The sequence below is a fragment of the Pollicipes pollicipes genome, unplaced genomic scaffold, assembly GCF_011947565.3.
Source record: "Pollicipes pollicipes isolate AB1234 unplaced genomic scaffold, Ppol_2.1 Scaffold_2;HRSCAF=2_pilon_pilon_pilon, whole genome shotgun sequence".
In the NCBI taxonomy this organism is placed as follows: Eukaryota; Metazoa; Arthropoda; class Thecostraca; order Pollicipedomorpha; family Pollicipedidae; genus Pollicipes; species Pollicipes pollicipes.
Window position 1 is genome coordinate 30,422 of NW_023596205.1, and position 15,030 is coordinate 45,451.

General features: G+C 57.6%; 1 protein-coding gene across 1 annotated transcript in view; it reads left to right on the forward strand.

Moving 5' to 3' along the window:
* LOC119114708 (papilin-like) overlaps positions 1–14,948 on the forward strand; it is a gene marked incomplete at its 3' end in the record, with an annotated part of 29,262 nt that extends 14,314 nt beyond the window's left edge. Inside the window, 24 exon segments of the mRNA XM_037238724.1 lie at positions 315–475; positions 847–1,046; positions 1,372–1,509; positions 1,782–1,987; positions 2,354–2,578; positions 3,295–3,474; positions 3,916–4,092; positions 4,504–4,680; positions 4,944–5,120; positions 6,173–6,346; positions 6,889–7,077; positions 7,079–7,096; positions 7,509–7,688; positions 8,265–8,636; positions 9,435–9,620; positions 10,595–10,718; positions 11,049–11,134; positions 11,465–11,625; positions 12,393–12,438; positions 12,847–12,947; positions 13,202–13,324; positions 13,632–13,788; positions 14,053–14,180; positions 14,724–14,948. Of these exon segments, the coding sequence (XP_037094619.1) occupies positions 315–475; positions 847–1,046; positions 1,372–1,509; positions 1,782–1,987; positions 2,354–2,578; positions 3,295–3,474; positions 3,916–4,092; positions 4,504–4,680; positions 4,944–5,120; positions 6,173–6,346; positions 6,889–7,077; positions 7,079–7,096; positions 7,509–7,688; positions 8,265–8,636; positions 9,435–9,620; positions 10,595–10,718; positions 11,049–11,134; positions 11,465–11,625; positions 12,393–12,438; positions 12,847–12,947; positions 13,202–13,324; positions 13,632–13,788; positions 14,053–14,180; positions 14,724–14,948 (3,911 nt within the window).
* Positions 14,949–15,030: the final 82 nt, after the last annotated feature.

Below are 15,030 nucleotides of genomic sequence, written 5' to 3' on the forward strand. Positions count from 1 at the left end.
AAGAAAACATAAATACCAACGCATTTGTTGAATAGGTTTTGAAATTAGTTAATGCATCCGCATCATTTAGATATGCTGCAAATATTTCAGTGGTCCATCAGTATAACAAATGAATTGCTAATGAAGAAAACATGAATTCAATGCTATCGTCCCAACCGCCAGAGCCACTAACTCGGCAAAAGCTATCTGAATGCTTCCGCTTTGTATCTAAATCATTGTGCACGTAACGACTTCAGTGTAGCCATTTTCCGACATTGACGCAGACGCCCTGACTGGCCGATATGCACCCTTGTTTACTCTGCTTGCGTTTTCAGACCTTGAGCTTCTGCCACGCTTCGGTGAGAAGGAGGAGCAAAAGTCCAAGAAGAAGTGCGTGCCTCGGCCTGTTCGCATCCTGTGCGAGGCGACCGACTTCGGGTGCTGCCCGGATGGGCTGACTGCCGCCGCCGGCCCCTTCCTCAAGGACTGCCCGCCGGTAAGGAGCCTGCGACCGTTAGTTGTGTCCGCCGGAAACCTGCGGACAAACCAGCGAACTTGACTTCTTTGCCGAGGATCGTTGATCCATCGATCGTCGTGCTGGGGATCGCCATCGATTTCGCCTTTTGCTTTTTCTCTCTCCATGTTGTTAGGTGTTGATGTTAGCCATTTCCAACGTACACCCCGCAATGACGGCCACGGTGAGAGGAGTTCCGCGCACCACAAGGGCCACTCCATGTTGTTAGGTGTTGATGTTAGCCATTTCCAACGTACACCCCGCAATGACGGCCACGGTGAGAAGAGTTCCGCGCACCACAAGGGCCAGGAGTAACAGCCTGTTGTGACCGGTACCGCACGGTGTCGCGGCAGCTGGACAACTGCCAGAAGACCAAGTTCGGCTGCTGTCCGGACCGCGTGACGCCAGCACAGTCGGAGGACGAGAGCGAGTGTCCGCCGGTGGCCGACTGCAGCCGCTCGCTGTTCGGCTGCTGCCCTGACGAGTTCAGCGAACTCTCCGGGCCCGAGGCAGACAACTGTCCCAACGTCACCCGAGAGTGCGAGATCAGCAAGTGAGTACACTCGTTTTGCAGCTTTCTGCAGGTCTCGTCTTACTTCCACGGTTTGCCCAGTAGGTGAAAAGTAGGCGGCGGCCGATGTCCTTGCGTAGACGCAGGCGTACCCCTGCGGCTAGCCGTGTGCACATATGGACGAGTGGTTGCGGTGCTTGGAGAGGGGAAGGTTTGAATAAAAAGTTGGGTCTCGGATGCCATCCTATGGCTAAATCTGTCTGAGAAATCAGACGGATGAAAGCGTAATACTGAGTCCAGTCTCCGGACCCTAGCTCTCACCGCTAGCGAGGAGCTAGTTGTTGACCCACCTAATGCGTCCGGTCAGGTTCGGATGCTGCTCCGAGTCGGACGACCCAGCTGAGGGTCCGTTCGACAAGGGCTGCCCGGAGAAGGACACCGAGGCGCCGGCTGTCGATGATGAGGACAAGAAAATGGATGACGCCAAAAACTGCACAGACACACCGTAAGCTATCTCTCGGCCGTACCACCGCTTCCATCGGCTACGCATGCTTTCGTGAATATAAATTACATCACTGTGGAACTCCCTGGCTTTTCTCCTAACCCGGGCAATCCATTCAGACTGTGGCACAATCAGTCAGTCGATATCCCACGAAAACACTGGCGGCCTCGCAGACGGCCGGCGGACGTTAACGGCGACGATCGACGGCGGCGGCAGCCCCGTGGCGCCCCTCGAGGCGGCTCGAGTCCTTAACGTCTGTCACACGTGCACGCCAGGCACGGCTGCTGCGCGGACGGCACCACGGCCGCGTCTGGCCCCAACGGCGAGGGATGTCCGGCAGCCTGCCTCAGCTCCGAGTTCGGCTGCTGTCCCAACGGCTTCTACCCGGCGCACGGCCCCAACCAGGAGGGCTGCTGCCTCAACACCAAGTTCGGCTGCTGTCCCGACAACATCACGCCGGCCAGTGGGACGGATCTGGAGGGTGAGGTGCTAGTGATGGTGCCATCCGCCAACACGTGCCGCTTACAATTCAAGTGACGTTAATTGTGTGATGCATCACCGCTATCCTGATTGGCTACATTGGGAATGACCTGACGCGTTTGCGTTGCATGTCAGATTATGGCTAGGCCGCTTGAAGTCTTCTCAGGAGATGGCGGTTACAGTCAACCGTATTCGGCACAGTGACATTACGAAACTCGTATATCTAACCCTTACTCTGTTTCCTTTGGTTTTTTCAATTGCACATTCCCCACATCTCACTTTCTTTCTCGCACTCTCTCCTCCCTCTTCCCACCTCTCGTCCTGTGTCTGGCCACTCACGTGGATGGTCGCTTGCCCGGCGCCTCAGGCTGCGGTTGCGAGTACTCGGCGTTCGGCTGCTGCCCCGATAACCGGACGCTGGCGCGCGGCGAGGCGCTGGAGGGCTGCGGCTGCCGCTACACCGAGCACGGCTGCTGTCCGGACGGCTACACACCGGCTGCCGGGCCCGACAGCCTCGGCTGCGGTTGCCACACCTTCCCATACGGCTGCTGCCCCGACGGCCAGACCGTCGCTCGTGGCCCCAACCAGGAGGGTGAGTCCGCCGCCGGACCGACACGAACGGCGGCCCCAACCAGGAGGGTGAGTCCGCCGCCGGACCGACACGAACGGTGACCCCAACCAGGAGGGTGAGTCCGCCGCCGGACCGACACGAACGGCGGCCCCAACCAGGAGGGCGAGTCCGCCGCCGGACCAACACGAATGGCGGTGTGGCCGTGTGTTGGGTTCCTGAATTGTGTTCCTGAATCATGCATGTGGTTGAATAAGAAAAGGCATTTTCAAAGATTCCTTGTGGCTAAACCACTTATTTTCCTCGACTGTTTGTAATGTGAAGTAAACCAGTATGAGTTCAATACATCCTCCATCTCGCGCCCGTGTGGCTTATCGTGCACTCACTGTGTCTCCACTACGCATGTTGTCATTGGCTGGAAATCCCAATAAAGAGTAGCCGGTGTGTCACATTTGCATTTTCCGCGGGTTGTGAACTGTGTGTGTGTGCTTTTCTTCTCGATCGGCTTTAATTCAAGCCATTGGAGGCTATCCCTCTGCTCCCTCCCGCTCAGCTGCAAGCGTCACACACCTATGCACGCGTCGGCCGCAGCTCTCCCGCCGCTCTGTGTGATCCCGCCGCTCTGTGTGACACTGCCGCTCTGTGTGATCCCGCCGCTCTGTGTGACACTGCCGCTCTGTGTGATCCCGCCGCTCTGTGTGACCCCGCCGCTCTGTTTGATCCCGTTCGTGCCGTTTCAGAGTGCGGCTGCGACTACGCCGAGTTCGGCTGCTGTCCGGACCGACGCACGCAAGCCAGCGGGCCGGGCTACGCCGGCTGCGGCTGCGAGTCGTACCCGTACGGCTGCTGTCCGGACGGCGAAACAGAGGCCACCGGACCCAAGTTCGAAGGCTGCGACGACAAACCCAAGGAGCCGGCAGGTCTGACTGCCCGACCGCCGACCGCGGTCCTGAGCTTTGGTTTGAATGTTCCTTAGCCGCGTCGGTGACCCTTTGCCTTCAAAAGCGCTTCACTGATTACAGAGCGTCTGACATAAAAGCGTCTACCAAAAGTCGATCCGCTGCGAGGCCATTTTTCTGGCGTATGTCTGTGCTGTTGAGGGCGTGAACGCTCGTGTGCGGGCGCGATGGGGGACCGTCCTCTGGTCAGAAGAACTCCTAGAGGCCTTCTTGGCGTGTTCAGGCTTGATTTGACAAGTCCTAAAATCCCAATGGAGTCATTCCATGCTACAAAATGCAGCTGTGCAGCCTCGATGTACACACTGAGTGTTCGCCGCGTGACTCATGGCAGTGTGGCACCACCCAGTCCGACACCAGACCGACCTCCACCGAAGGCCCACTGACATGGCACGTGGCCCGCAGAGATCTGCGGCATGCCCAAGGAGCGTGGCTCCTGCCGCAACTTCACCGTGCGCTGGTTCTTCGACATGGAGTACGGCGGCTGCTCGCGCTTCTGGTTCGGCGGCTGCGACGGCAATGACAACAGCTTTGAGACTCAGGAGGACTGCAAGGCACTCTGCGTGGAGCCCGAAGGCATGGGTGCGTGGGACGTTTTGGGTGGGAGATCCCAATGCAATCGTTTTCTTATATTTCGTTACATTTGTGTTCGCTGTATTTGCAATACTCTTATTCCAACTAATGTTTGGAATATTGCTTAGGAGCTAAGTGTGTGACCATTTGTTTCTGGCACTTAAGCGTAGCATTTGAATTGGATGATCGTCCTTAGAGAGCTGGAAACATCGCGAAACTAATAATATGTATGCTCTACCTTCATTTATTTTACTTTATCTGACACAGATACCGCATAAGCCTAGTACAGCAAACTTAGCCCTGCGTGGCGTTCGGCAATGATAAGAATCTCTCTTTGCTCTGCTCACCGTTCGTGCTATCGTCCGCACCTGTGAGCTGTGTCGACTGACCTTGCCTGACCCCACCGGCGTGCCTCAACAGAGGCGTGCCAGCTGCCGGTGGTGAAGGGCGCCTGTGACGGCTACTATCCGTCTTGGTACTACAACCGCGAGCGCAGCCGGTGCGAGCCGTTCGTCTACGGCGGCTGTCTGGGCAACGGCAATCGTTTCGCCACGGTCGAGGAGTGCGAGAACGTCTGCGTCGTGCCTGACACCCTGGGTAAGCTTCGGTCGAAGAGTGCGAGAACGTCTGCGTCGTGCCTGACACCCTGGGTAAGCTTCGGTCGATGAGTGCGAGAACGTCTGCGACGTGTCTGACACTCTGGGTAAGCCTTAGTCGGCGCAGTTGCTGCAGCTGATCTTAGCAGAAGTTCCCCATGCCAGCTCGCTCAGGACTTGCCCAAGAGACGTCGGGACTCGCTGTGAAGCTGGCGGAGCGAGTGCGGGAAATGACTGACCGTTGGCGTTGGGTGTCTGTCACAGATCCGTGCGAACAACAGGTCATGCCTGGGCCGTGCCAGGGCAACATCTCGCGCTGGCACTTCGACAAGGAGTCTTCCTCGTGCAAGGAGTTCATCTACGGAGGGTGCAAGGCCAATGAGAACAACTTCCTCACCAAGGAGGAGTGCACGCACCGTTGCGCCAGGGCCGGCCGGAAAGGTAAGCACCGTTCAGGATAACTCCCACCTACGCGCCCCCTTAGCACGCTTGGGATAACTCCCACCTATACGCCCCCTTAGCAAGCTCGGCATAACTCCCACCTACGCGCCCCCTTAGCAAGCTCGGGATAACTCCCACCTACGCGCCCCCTTAGCAAGCTCGGCATAACCCCCACCTACGCGCCCCCTTAGCAAGCTCGGGATAACTCCCACCTACGCGCCCCCTTAGCAAGCTCGGGATAACTCCCACCTACGCGCCCCCTTAACAAGCTCGGGATAACTCCCACCTACGCGCCCCCTTAGCACGCTCGGGATAACTCCCACCTACACGCCCCTTTAGCAAGCTCGGGATAACTCCCATCTACACGCCCCCTTAGCACGCTCAGGATAACTCCCACCTACGCGCCCGAACGGAGTGAAGATAAATTTCAAAATACTCACCAGCTTGGTGTTGTGGCTGTTGGTTAGATCCTCAAATTACCATTACCGTTAGTGATATCCACGAGCTATTGATGTGGTCAATATAGCATCGGCGTATTTAATTCTAACGGCGCGCGTTACCCAGGATGGAATATCTGCCGCTGCAACTCTCACTTAAGTTCGTCAAACACAAAAATTATTCGCCAAAATTTGCAGTGACTTGCTATGATGATATGAGAAAAAGGATGATTGAATTGAGTTCCTCGTGGCCAGCCAAAACTTTACAGCTCTCATGCCATGCCTGTCTGATCATACAATTGAATTACAATCTGCGTCACAAATAATCGCAGACAGTTTCTACACATGCGCCGTTATTTTAGTAACATAATACATGCACAAGGATTATGTCACGTTTATTGATATCGTGCGCGCATACAGCATTATCTTGAAAAAAATAATCATATACATACTACAATTATTTCTTTGTATGTGCGGACACAGCGTGGTAAGCACACATCTATTACACCACGCCGTTATTTCGCCGTGTTATCTGTGCAATGTTGGGAGGCGGCAGCGCCTGTCATGAGCCACCTGGAGTCGGCCGCTCATTGACCACCGCCTGGTCTGCGGCAGCCATCTGCTCCCAGCCGCGTGCCGAGGGCTCGTGCGGAGAGTCGCTGCCGCGCTGGTACTTCGACTACCAGGAGAGCCGCTGCTCGCCGTTCTACTACACCGGCTGCGGCGGCAGTCTGAACCAGTTCGACAGCGAGGAGGAGTGCGAGGAGTCGTGCCCCTCACACGTCTACGGTAGGCGGCGTTGCGATCGCCGGCGCCCTGGGTCAGGCCGCCGTCGCAGCTCTAACGTGAATGTGACGTTCGGTGGTGTTTATCAGCATGGAGAGACGTGTCCACGGACAGCGGGCGCTAATTGGTGACTGCGGATGAACCACGGGTCATGGCCACTGATCTTAAAGGTCTTGAAAGCTACTGATCTCTGGCATGCTATGTGGTGCCACTGCCAGGTGGTTTTAAATTGTACAAAAATTTAGCCAATTGGATAGGTATTTTAATGTCTGCAATGGCGTTTCCTCGGGGCACAGCTTAGTGATAGGGTGTGTACTAGATCAAATGCAGCGATCAGCATTTTAGCTCTGAGTACTGCTGGCCGAACTGCAAACAGATGCAAGCGCCAGCGGCACATCTTGCTCAATATAACCTCGCGATGATCATAACTATTCGAGAACTTAGGGAGCCACAGAAGTTGCATAGGCATCTTGACACTGTGATGCACGACGCTTGTTTCTGGCATGTCGCTGTTGTTCTCTAAGCCCGCACTCTCGCTTCCTCAGCGGCCGAGGCCTGCACGGAGAAGCAGGACCCAGGTCCCTGCGCCAACTACACCATCCGCTACTCGTACGACCTGCAGGACGGCCGCTGCAAGCCGTTCTACTACGGCGGCTGCGACGGCAACCGGAACAACTTCCGCTCGGATGAGGAGTGCCGCGACAAGTGCGAGGTCCGCAAGATCGAGACGGAGCGGACCCCAGTTCCGCACGGGTCAGTGGCGACGGCGGACGCTGCGCTTGCCACGCCGTCAGCGGCGTCCCCTGTGACTATCGCGCAAGTGCTGCACAAGATGCGGTGGCGGCACCAGGTGTCTGTGTGTGTCCGACAGGCCAGGGGTATACTTCCCTGCATAGCTTCAGCCCATGCAGGTGGACGCCGTCCGAGCATAAGATGTTCGATTATTTAAGTGACAACGACCGCACACCATGCGAGACGGTTTCAGCAGGTCTCTGGCAAAACCGACGGCGTTAGAGAGGATCGTCATGCTGTTAAGAGTGTCGGCCGTCAGTTCGGCTCAGCTGCCTGATAGGGTCTCCCCCTCCCATTACTGACGGTGTGCCGGTACCTGCACGGACTCTGTTTCCCAGTCAGCCCATTTGTGACCCAGTCGACCCCTCGACAGAGTCGTGTTTCCTGCCGGGCGACGCCGGCTCGTGCGGCACCGCCTCCTCCCCCGAGGCGCTCTGGTACTACGACGCTCGGGTGGGCGTTTGCACCCAGTTCCTCTACAGCGGCTGCGGCGGCAACGAAAACCGGTTCCGGACGCGCGACGAGTGCCGCCAGCGCTGCGGCGCGGCTCAGGGTGAGCCGGCGGTTCTCGACCGGCGAGGCCGGCGTCTTGGGACCAGCCTTGTGGCGCTCTCGCGCGACTGGCGTGCAGCATATCGGGCTGTTTTCATTCTTTTAGAAACGAGGACATACCCATTTGAGTTTGACGCATCAGGTGTCCTGTGCGGAAGAAACATTTGGTACGCGAAATGTGAAGCTATGCTGTTTGTACATCCACCCGCGTGGCTTGCTGAGTAGCAGCGTGAATTGAGGGCGGCGTGAATTGAGGGTGAATTGAGGGTTCTTTCTAATATTTGAGTCTTTGAGCTTTTTACCATACGGTTGCCAAGGAAAACAGCCGTCCAACCCGTCAGGAACCTTGACGTGTAAATCCCTGGCCCAGGCCACGTTCAGACGCCCCTCGGTGGCCGCCATTTTGACATCCTCGGCCTGCGAGGAACTCACAAAACCGCTGAAGCGGTGTGACGCTCCCTGACCTACCCCGGGTGCGTCACTCACGCTGGCAGACGTCTGCACCCTACCGCGCGGGGTGGGCCGCTGCTCTGGGGCGTTCCCTGACCAGCCCCGGGTGCGCCACTATCGCTGGCAGATGTTTGCACCCTGCCGCGTGTGGTGGGCCGCTGCTCCGGCTCCCTGCGCCAGTACTACTTCGACGCGCAGCGCGGCCGCTGCCTCGAGTTCGACTACAGCGGCTGTGAAGGCAACGACAACAAGTTTGACAGCCTGCAGGAGTGCGCGAGTCGCTGCGGTGGCCCTGCGGAGGAGCCGCGGCCCGAGCCCGAGCTAGAGACGAGGGACAGACGGCCCGAGCAGGCCACGCCGCCGCCCGAACAGAGGCCCGAGACGAGGGACAGACGGCCCGAACAGGCCACGCCGGCTCCCGAACAGAGGCCGGAGACGAGGGGCAGACGGCCCGAGCAGGCCACGCCAGCTCCCGAACAGAGGCCGGAGCAGGAGCAAGGTGAAGGACAACGCAACGATCTTATACTGCCAGCCTAGACGTAGTTGATGTAGCAGTCGGGCACGAAAGTAGTGTCCGGTTTTTATAGTCTCTTACAGTCTTCAGTCTATCTCGTCACTTAATCTACAAAACACGTTGACTTGACTCATATTAATAGAACGGGCTACAGCCGTAAGTGACCCTGAACCTGAACTGACCTAACCCTGGAGGCACGGCGGGTCATGGAGGCCGCGGTGCTGTGGGCTGCCAGATCTGCTGCCGACCTGCGCTCGACAGTACGACCCTGGTCCTGCTGGACGCTCGTGAGCGCCTGATTCCGCAATTGCTGGACGGGCCAGCTCGAGCCTGGGCTTCTTTGCCTCTGTTCTTTTGAATATTTGTATCAGTTTCAAGTCAACGTGTTTTGTGTATGGTCACTGTGCTCCAACCCGGACAAGGGTTAAACTATTAAGCGAAAGATCTCTGGACCTCCTTGTTCACGCTACAACAGCCAAATTCTGTTAGCATCCTTCTACGCTTTTCGTGTGCAAAAAAATGCTGTTCTGTAGCACGGAACTAACTGCACATAACTGCATCGTCGCAAAGTGACGCATTTAAAAAGGCACCGTGCGACCAACCGCTTCTAACTAGCTCGAGAGCATGCGAACCCGGTGACCAGACTGAGTGTGCAAAGCCTGTGTATCACCCACCGCCTTCGAGTGACTAACACCAGCTGCTCAGCGAGCACGCGAGCCCGCTGGCCAGCCCGTCGCGCCCGGCCCTGTTTCTCACTGAGCCCTCGGTGCCGTGGTCCGCTAGATCTGCCGCCGGTGTGTGCCCAGCGGTACGACCCGGGCCCGTGTCGGACGCCCGTCAGCGCCTGGTTCTACAGCGCCGGCATGAAGCTGTGCAGGCAGTTCACGTACGGCGGCTGCCGCGGCAATGACAACAAGTTTGTCAGCCAGGAGCAGTGCAAGCGCACGTGTGCTGAGTACCGCGGACAGGGTGGGTGTTGGCACTGCCCGGTGCCGAGAACAGGATGGGGGTCAGTGATTTTGAGCAACGCAACAACGCAGACAGGCTGCGCGTTGGTGTCGCTGAGTGCCGCGAGAAGGGTGGATTTTGACACTGCCAGGTACCGCATACGGGGCGTTTGGTGCTGGGGTGTTCCACGGAACCTCGGATGGATGCTAGAGTACACCACGGTAGCCCGGGTAGGCGTTAGGGTACTCCACAGTAGCTCGGAGAGGTGCTAGGGTACTTCACAGTAGCTCGGGGAGGTATGGACGGGTACGGGTTTAGGATATGGGTGAGGTGAGATAAGCTGCGGCCACGGCGTTCGGCAGACCCAGTGCATCTGTCCTTTGTGCCTCTCGTCTCCGTGCTAACAGGCATCAGGCTGCAGAAATCAGCTGAAGATACTCGGGAGTGCCACATGTCTGGGCACCAGCCAGAGATATTTAAGATATATGAACCAGGCACATGTCAGAGATACTGTCATGGGCACCCTTTTCCTGCGGTAGACCGTATTCGCGAACTCCGCCTAATGGCCATAGGCCACGCGAGCTTGTGATCTGCGTCATATTGTTGGTCCGTTACTTAGTGCCACCACTGGGCTGATTTAAGCATGCGCTTGTGACCGCATCTATGGGTGAAGGCGTACACTACCTTGCGCATTCAGTTTTTTACGGGTCGAACCGTCGTGTCGGGACATCAAGGTGAGCCGGCGCTACCTAAAAATCCAAGTAAGTCGACAACTTCGCTACCGTAATTCACGACGCCTGCATCGTTGTGATGGCTGCCAGCACTGGTGTACCCATACACGTACATGCAATGCATGCTCCGATGCGTGAGTGTCGAACAGCGACGCCTGGTCGGCGGATGCCGCGACGCCTGGTCGGCGGACGCCGTAACGCCTGGTCGGCGGATGCGTGACGCCTGGCCGGCGGATGCCGTGACGTCTGGTGCGTGCGCCGCAGACGCCTGCAGCATCCCACCGTCCCCGGGCGACTGCGGCGGCAGCGAGACCAAGTGGTACTTCGACTACCGCGACGACACCTGCCGGCCCTTCGTCTACACCGGCTGCGGTGGCAACGTCAACAGGTGAGGCGCGGGCACGCTGCTGACGGAGGCCGGTAGCGTTCTGTGACAGCGCTATCGCTATTAAGTAGACTTATGATTCATATGTTCATAGATATTCGGTTTCCGTACGATCAATCCACACCATACCATTTGCCCATTATGTACTGATGTGAAGCTTTCAAAACATAAGGACTGAATGGACTACAGCAGATAACGGTTAATTTTAGGATTTTTCGGAGCTAGCAGTCTGTAGACATTCATAGGGAATGATCCTAGTGTGTGTTTATTTAGGACAAATGAGATATGAATGTCACCGGCTCGATGGTGTTGCTAACCCCGATTCATACGCAGGTTCTCCACGGAAGAGGAATGTCAATCACTCTGCGTAGACGGCAGCGAGCAGATGGTTCCAGATCTGGAGTCTGAGAAGGATACAAGTGAGCCTTATGTACCTTGTCAACGAGACATCTGCCACATCTATTACCACCCCTTTTATTTTTCCAACACAGGCTCGTTGGTGTGTTTCGTTTTTAAAGCGCGTGAGGGGCGGTTTTACGTGCCATTGTGATGTTTGCCGTTCTCCATCAACAGTGGACGTTGATGTTGGCCTTTTCTGCTGAGACGGTTTCTGACATGAAATTGCTGCTGATTAATACCACTTCATCTCAGGTCATTTACAAGGATTTGTTGTGCGCAGGAAATGTGTGAGCTCCATGGGCTTACGAATGGCGGCTCACCGTATGCACTCGGGTCGCGACGCTTTCCAGGCATGATCGAAACAAAGGCCGGACCGGCACCAGAAGCCAGCACTCCTGAGAGTCCGATCGCAACGACGGCGGCCCCCACGGAGGAGGCGGCCCCCCAACCGGTCACCACCGGCGCCCCGGTCGACTGCTCGCCCCACCAGCAGCAGTGTCAGACGCTGCGGGTCAGTGCAGTGCCGGAAACTGCAGCTCGCCACAGCTGTGTTGCTGAGCGTGACTATCCAACGGTCTACTGTCTCCACCCATCTGTTACGGGCCTCAGCCGCGACCGGCCTGTCCTTGTTCAATGTGTGTTGCCCACGTACCTTTTCGCCATTTGGCGGTGCTCACCAGCGCTTGCTCACTTCGTCATTCGGCTCCATGTTCCCTCGCGGCTTCAGTTCACTCCGGGCTGTTCATGCTTGCTCACAGGCTGAAGCGTATGACAACACACACAGCATTTATTCACCCTGGCGTCCACGGACAAAATGCGAGCGTTCACACATCCTTTAAAGTAAGCTACGCACAATGCCAGACAAGTGTCAGCGCGTCCCTCGTTGCGGACAGCGCTAACTGAATACGATTACAAATATTAATAGCCCAGCGTGTCACAGGGCACCTAACCCCTTCCTCAACCGTCCAGTATCCGTTTGGCGTGGAACGGCGTAAGGAACGACCAGCGGCATTAGCCCCCATCCTCACCGTCAGTATCCGTTCGGTGTGGAGTGGGCGCACGGACAGCCAGCGGCACTAACCCCCTCCTCAACCGTCGTGTCCGTTCGGTGTGGAGCGGCGTGCGGACGACCACGGCACTGACCCCCTCCTCACCGTCCAGTGTCCGTTCGGTGTGTAGCGGCGCACGGACGATCAGCAGTGCGAGCGCTGCTTATCTGCTCAACCATGCCGCGAGGGTGCGCTGCGGTGCCGGTTACCGCTGCCCATCTCCTACTGACGCGACGAGGAGGGTGGTCTGCTCGTCAGCGCCGTCTGCCGTCCCGGTGAGCCAGTGTCGCAGCGGAGCAGGTGACCGCCGCAGGCTAGAGATGCTCCAGTAAGGCGCAGTAAGTAAGGTGCGGTCGAGCGCCGCCAGTCTCTGTGGTGGGGTTGCCGCGGCGTTGAATCTACTCCAGCGCGCTCCTGCTGTGGAGCGATCCTGCTGCTGTGGATGGCACCAACTAAGGAATGTTGTGGCAGCGTAGGGTAGAGATCCGTAGTTACCGATGGTTCAAATAGGCTCGCCAGATTGCTAGTCCGCGACTGGTGCAACTGGCACCACCCCCCCGCATGGCGGTGCGTCACAAGCCAGTTTCGGCCTCTATATTGAAGAAAACTCCGTATTTTCTGTTCTTGAACAGCCGTCGCGATCAAGTTCTTGCTTTTATTCTGTTTTTATTTGTCCGTGTCAGGAAACAAGACTGGCGAATGCACATCACCGAACACAGTGGATGAATGCGGCGATGCCAGAGACGGCTGCAGGGATGATGCAGATTGCCGGAACAACCTCAAGGTACGCCCACATGCTCATGTGCATACCCTTAACTGCCTGTCAAAGAACGTGAAGGGGGATCGGCACCAATGGCGCCAGCCTGAGCTAGTTTTGATTTTTGTGGCAATGCTGCGGGAGCGGTTGTTTGACGCACCGCAGTTCCGCTGCTCTGCACATATTTTGCCGTCCACGGCGACTGACAGTCTGCCGGCTCCACCGTATGACGCGCAGTTAGCGGCCATTCGTATTTCCACTGGGCCGACGTGTTGTTGCAGTGCTGCTCGGACGGCTGCTCCCTGCGCTGTCTGCCGCCGGACGGTGAGACGGAGGTCATCGTCAAGGAGACCAGCGTCCTGCCCTCCACCACCACCACCATGACCCCGGTTACCGAAGCAGAGGTTAGTCAATTGCGCCACGCGCTCGATCAGAGTTGCAACGCGCTGGGGGTCGTTATCAAGCCCAGGTTTGTACAGGCTTTAGTAGATGTGGCCTTAGATCATGAACGTGATCCTTACGACCATTCAACAAAGACGCGTCAGCAGGCACATCGGTTTTCGGGTTTGGTGAAAATCGTTTTGGGCAACGTCGGGCTTTCTGGTCGCATACACCGCATTGCATTTGACGCCTTATTTGGGACTTGTGCGGGTTTTGGTCGCAAGTTTTTCGCTGAAGGTGTGGCCCGAAATGTCGTGGATTTCTTTACAGGCGACTGACATGTGGCCCGATGCCACGTTCATGCCCACCGAGCTGCCATACCCGGTGCCAACTGCTGCTACGCAGCGGCCTTACCCGACGTACCCACCGTACCCGACGTACCCGCCGAGCCCCAGGCCTCCTGTACAGCCCCCCAGGGGCCGGGAAGGTCAGTGACGACGGCCCACGACTGGACCTGTCTGGGGCTGGCCGATGTCGGCGCGCTGACCAAATACATGTGGTCGCTTGGCTTTTGTTCAGGTTTGTAGGTGCACACTCTGCTTCAACCCTTTCAATTCCGTTTTGCAAATGTTCCTTGCTTGCTCTGTCGTTTATTGTCTTAAAGACTTGTTCAAGTTACAATCTATGCTGTGAGTAGCACTATTCGCATTTTCTATGAACCATCACGCTCCGACAATATGGCTGTTTACAGGGTCTCCAGCCCGCATCGTTCAGTCGGAGCCCGAGGTGGAAGTTCACGAGGGAGAGCTGGCTGTTCTGAGCTGCATCGCGCAGGGCGAGCCAGAGCCAGTCATCACCTGGACTCACGGTGCCAGGAGGGTAAGCTGCCGGACACTTGTGATCGTCTGGGACAGTGCTGTCGGCAGATAATGCGCCTTCGCCGAGCCTCCATCATCCGGGACGGAGGCTCAGTGCCGGCTGTGCCGCTCAGAGCCTGGGCAGTGACTGGGCGCCACGCTGTCGGCCAGGTGGACACGAGCCGGCTGTGCCGCTCGGAGTCTGGCGCAATGACTGAGCGCCGCGCTGTCGGCCAGGTGGACACGAGCCGGCTGTGCCGCCAGAGTCTGACGCAGTGACTGAGCGCCGCGCTGTCGGCCAGGTGGACACGAGCCGGCTGTGCCGCTCAGAGTCTGACGCAGTGACTGAGCGCCGCGCTGTCGGCCAGGTGCACACGAGCCGGCTGTGCCGGTCAGAGCCTGGCGCAGTGACTGAGCGCCACGCTGTCGGCCAGGTGGACACGAGCCGGCTGTGCCGCTCGGAGTCTGGCGCAGTGACTGAGCGCCGCGCTGTCGGCCAGGTGGACACGAGCCGGCTGTGCCGTCAGAGTCTGACGCAGTGACTGAGCGCCACGCTGTTGGCCAGGTGGACACGAGCCGCGGCCGATTCCGTCTCGAGAGGAACGGCACGCTGGTGATCGTGGGCGTCGAGCGGGACGACGGCGGCGAGTACACGTGCACAGCCGACAACGGCCTGGCTGCGCCCGCCCGCACGACCGTCGCGGTCAACGTGCTCGGTGAGCTGGCGCACCGACGTGTGGCGGCCGTCGTCAGAGTGGTGCCATGCTTGCATGCAGTCGGTTACTGGGCTGTTATAAACTCACTCTGTCTAAGCCTTCTGTTGAGTACTGCTTTGTAGAGTCATCCATGCAACCTACTCAATAACTCCCGTC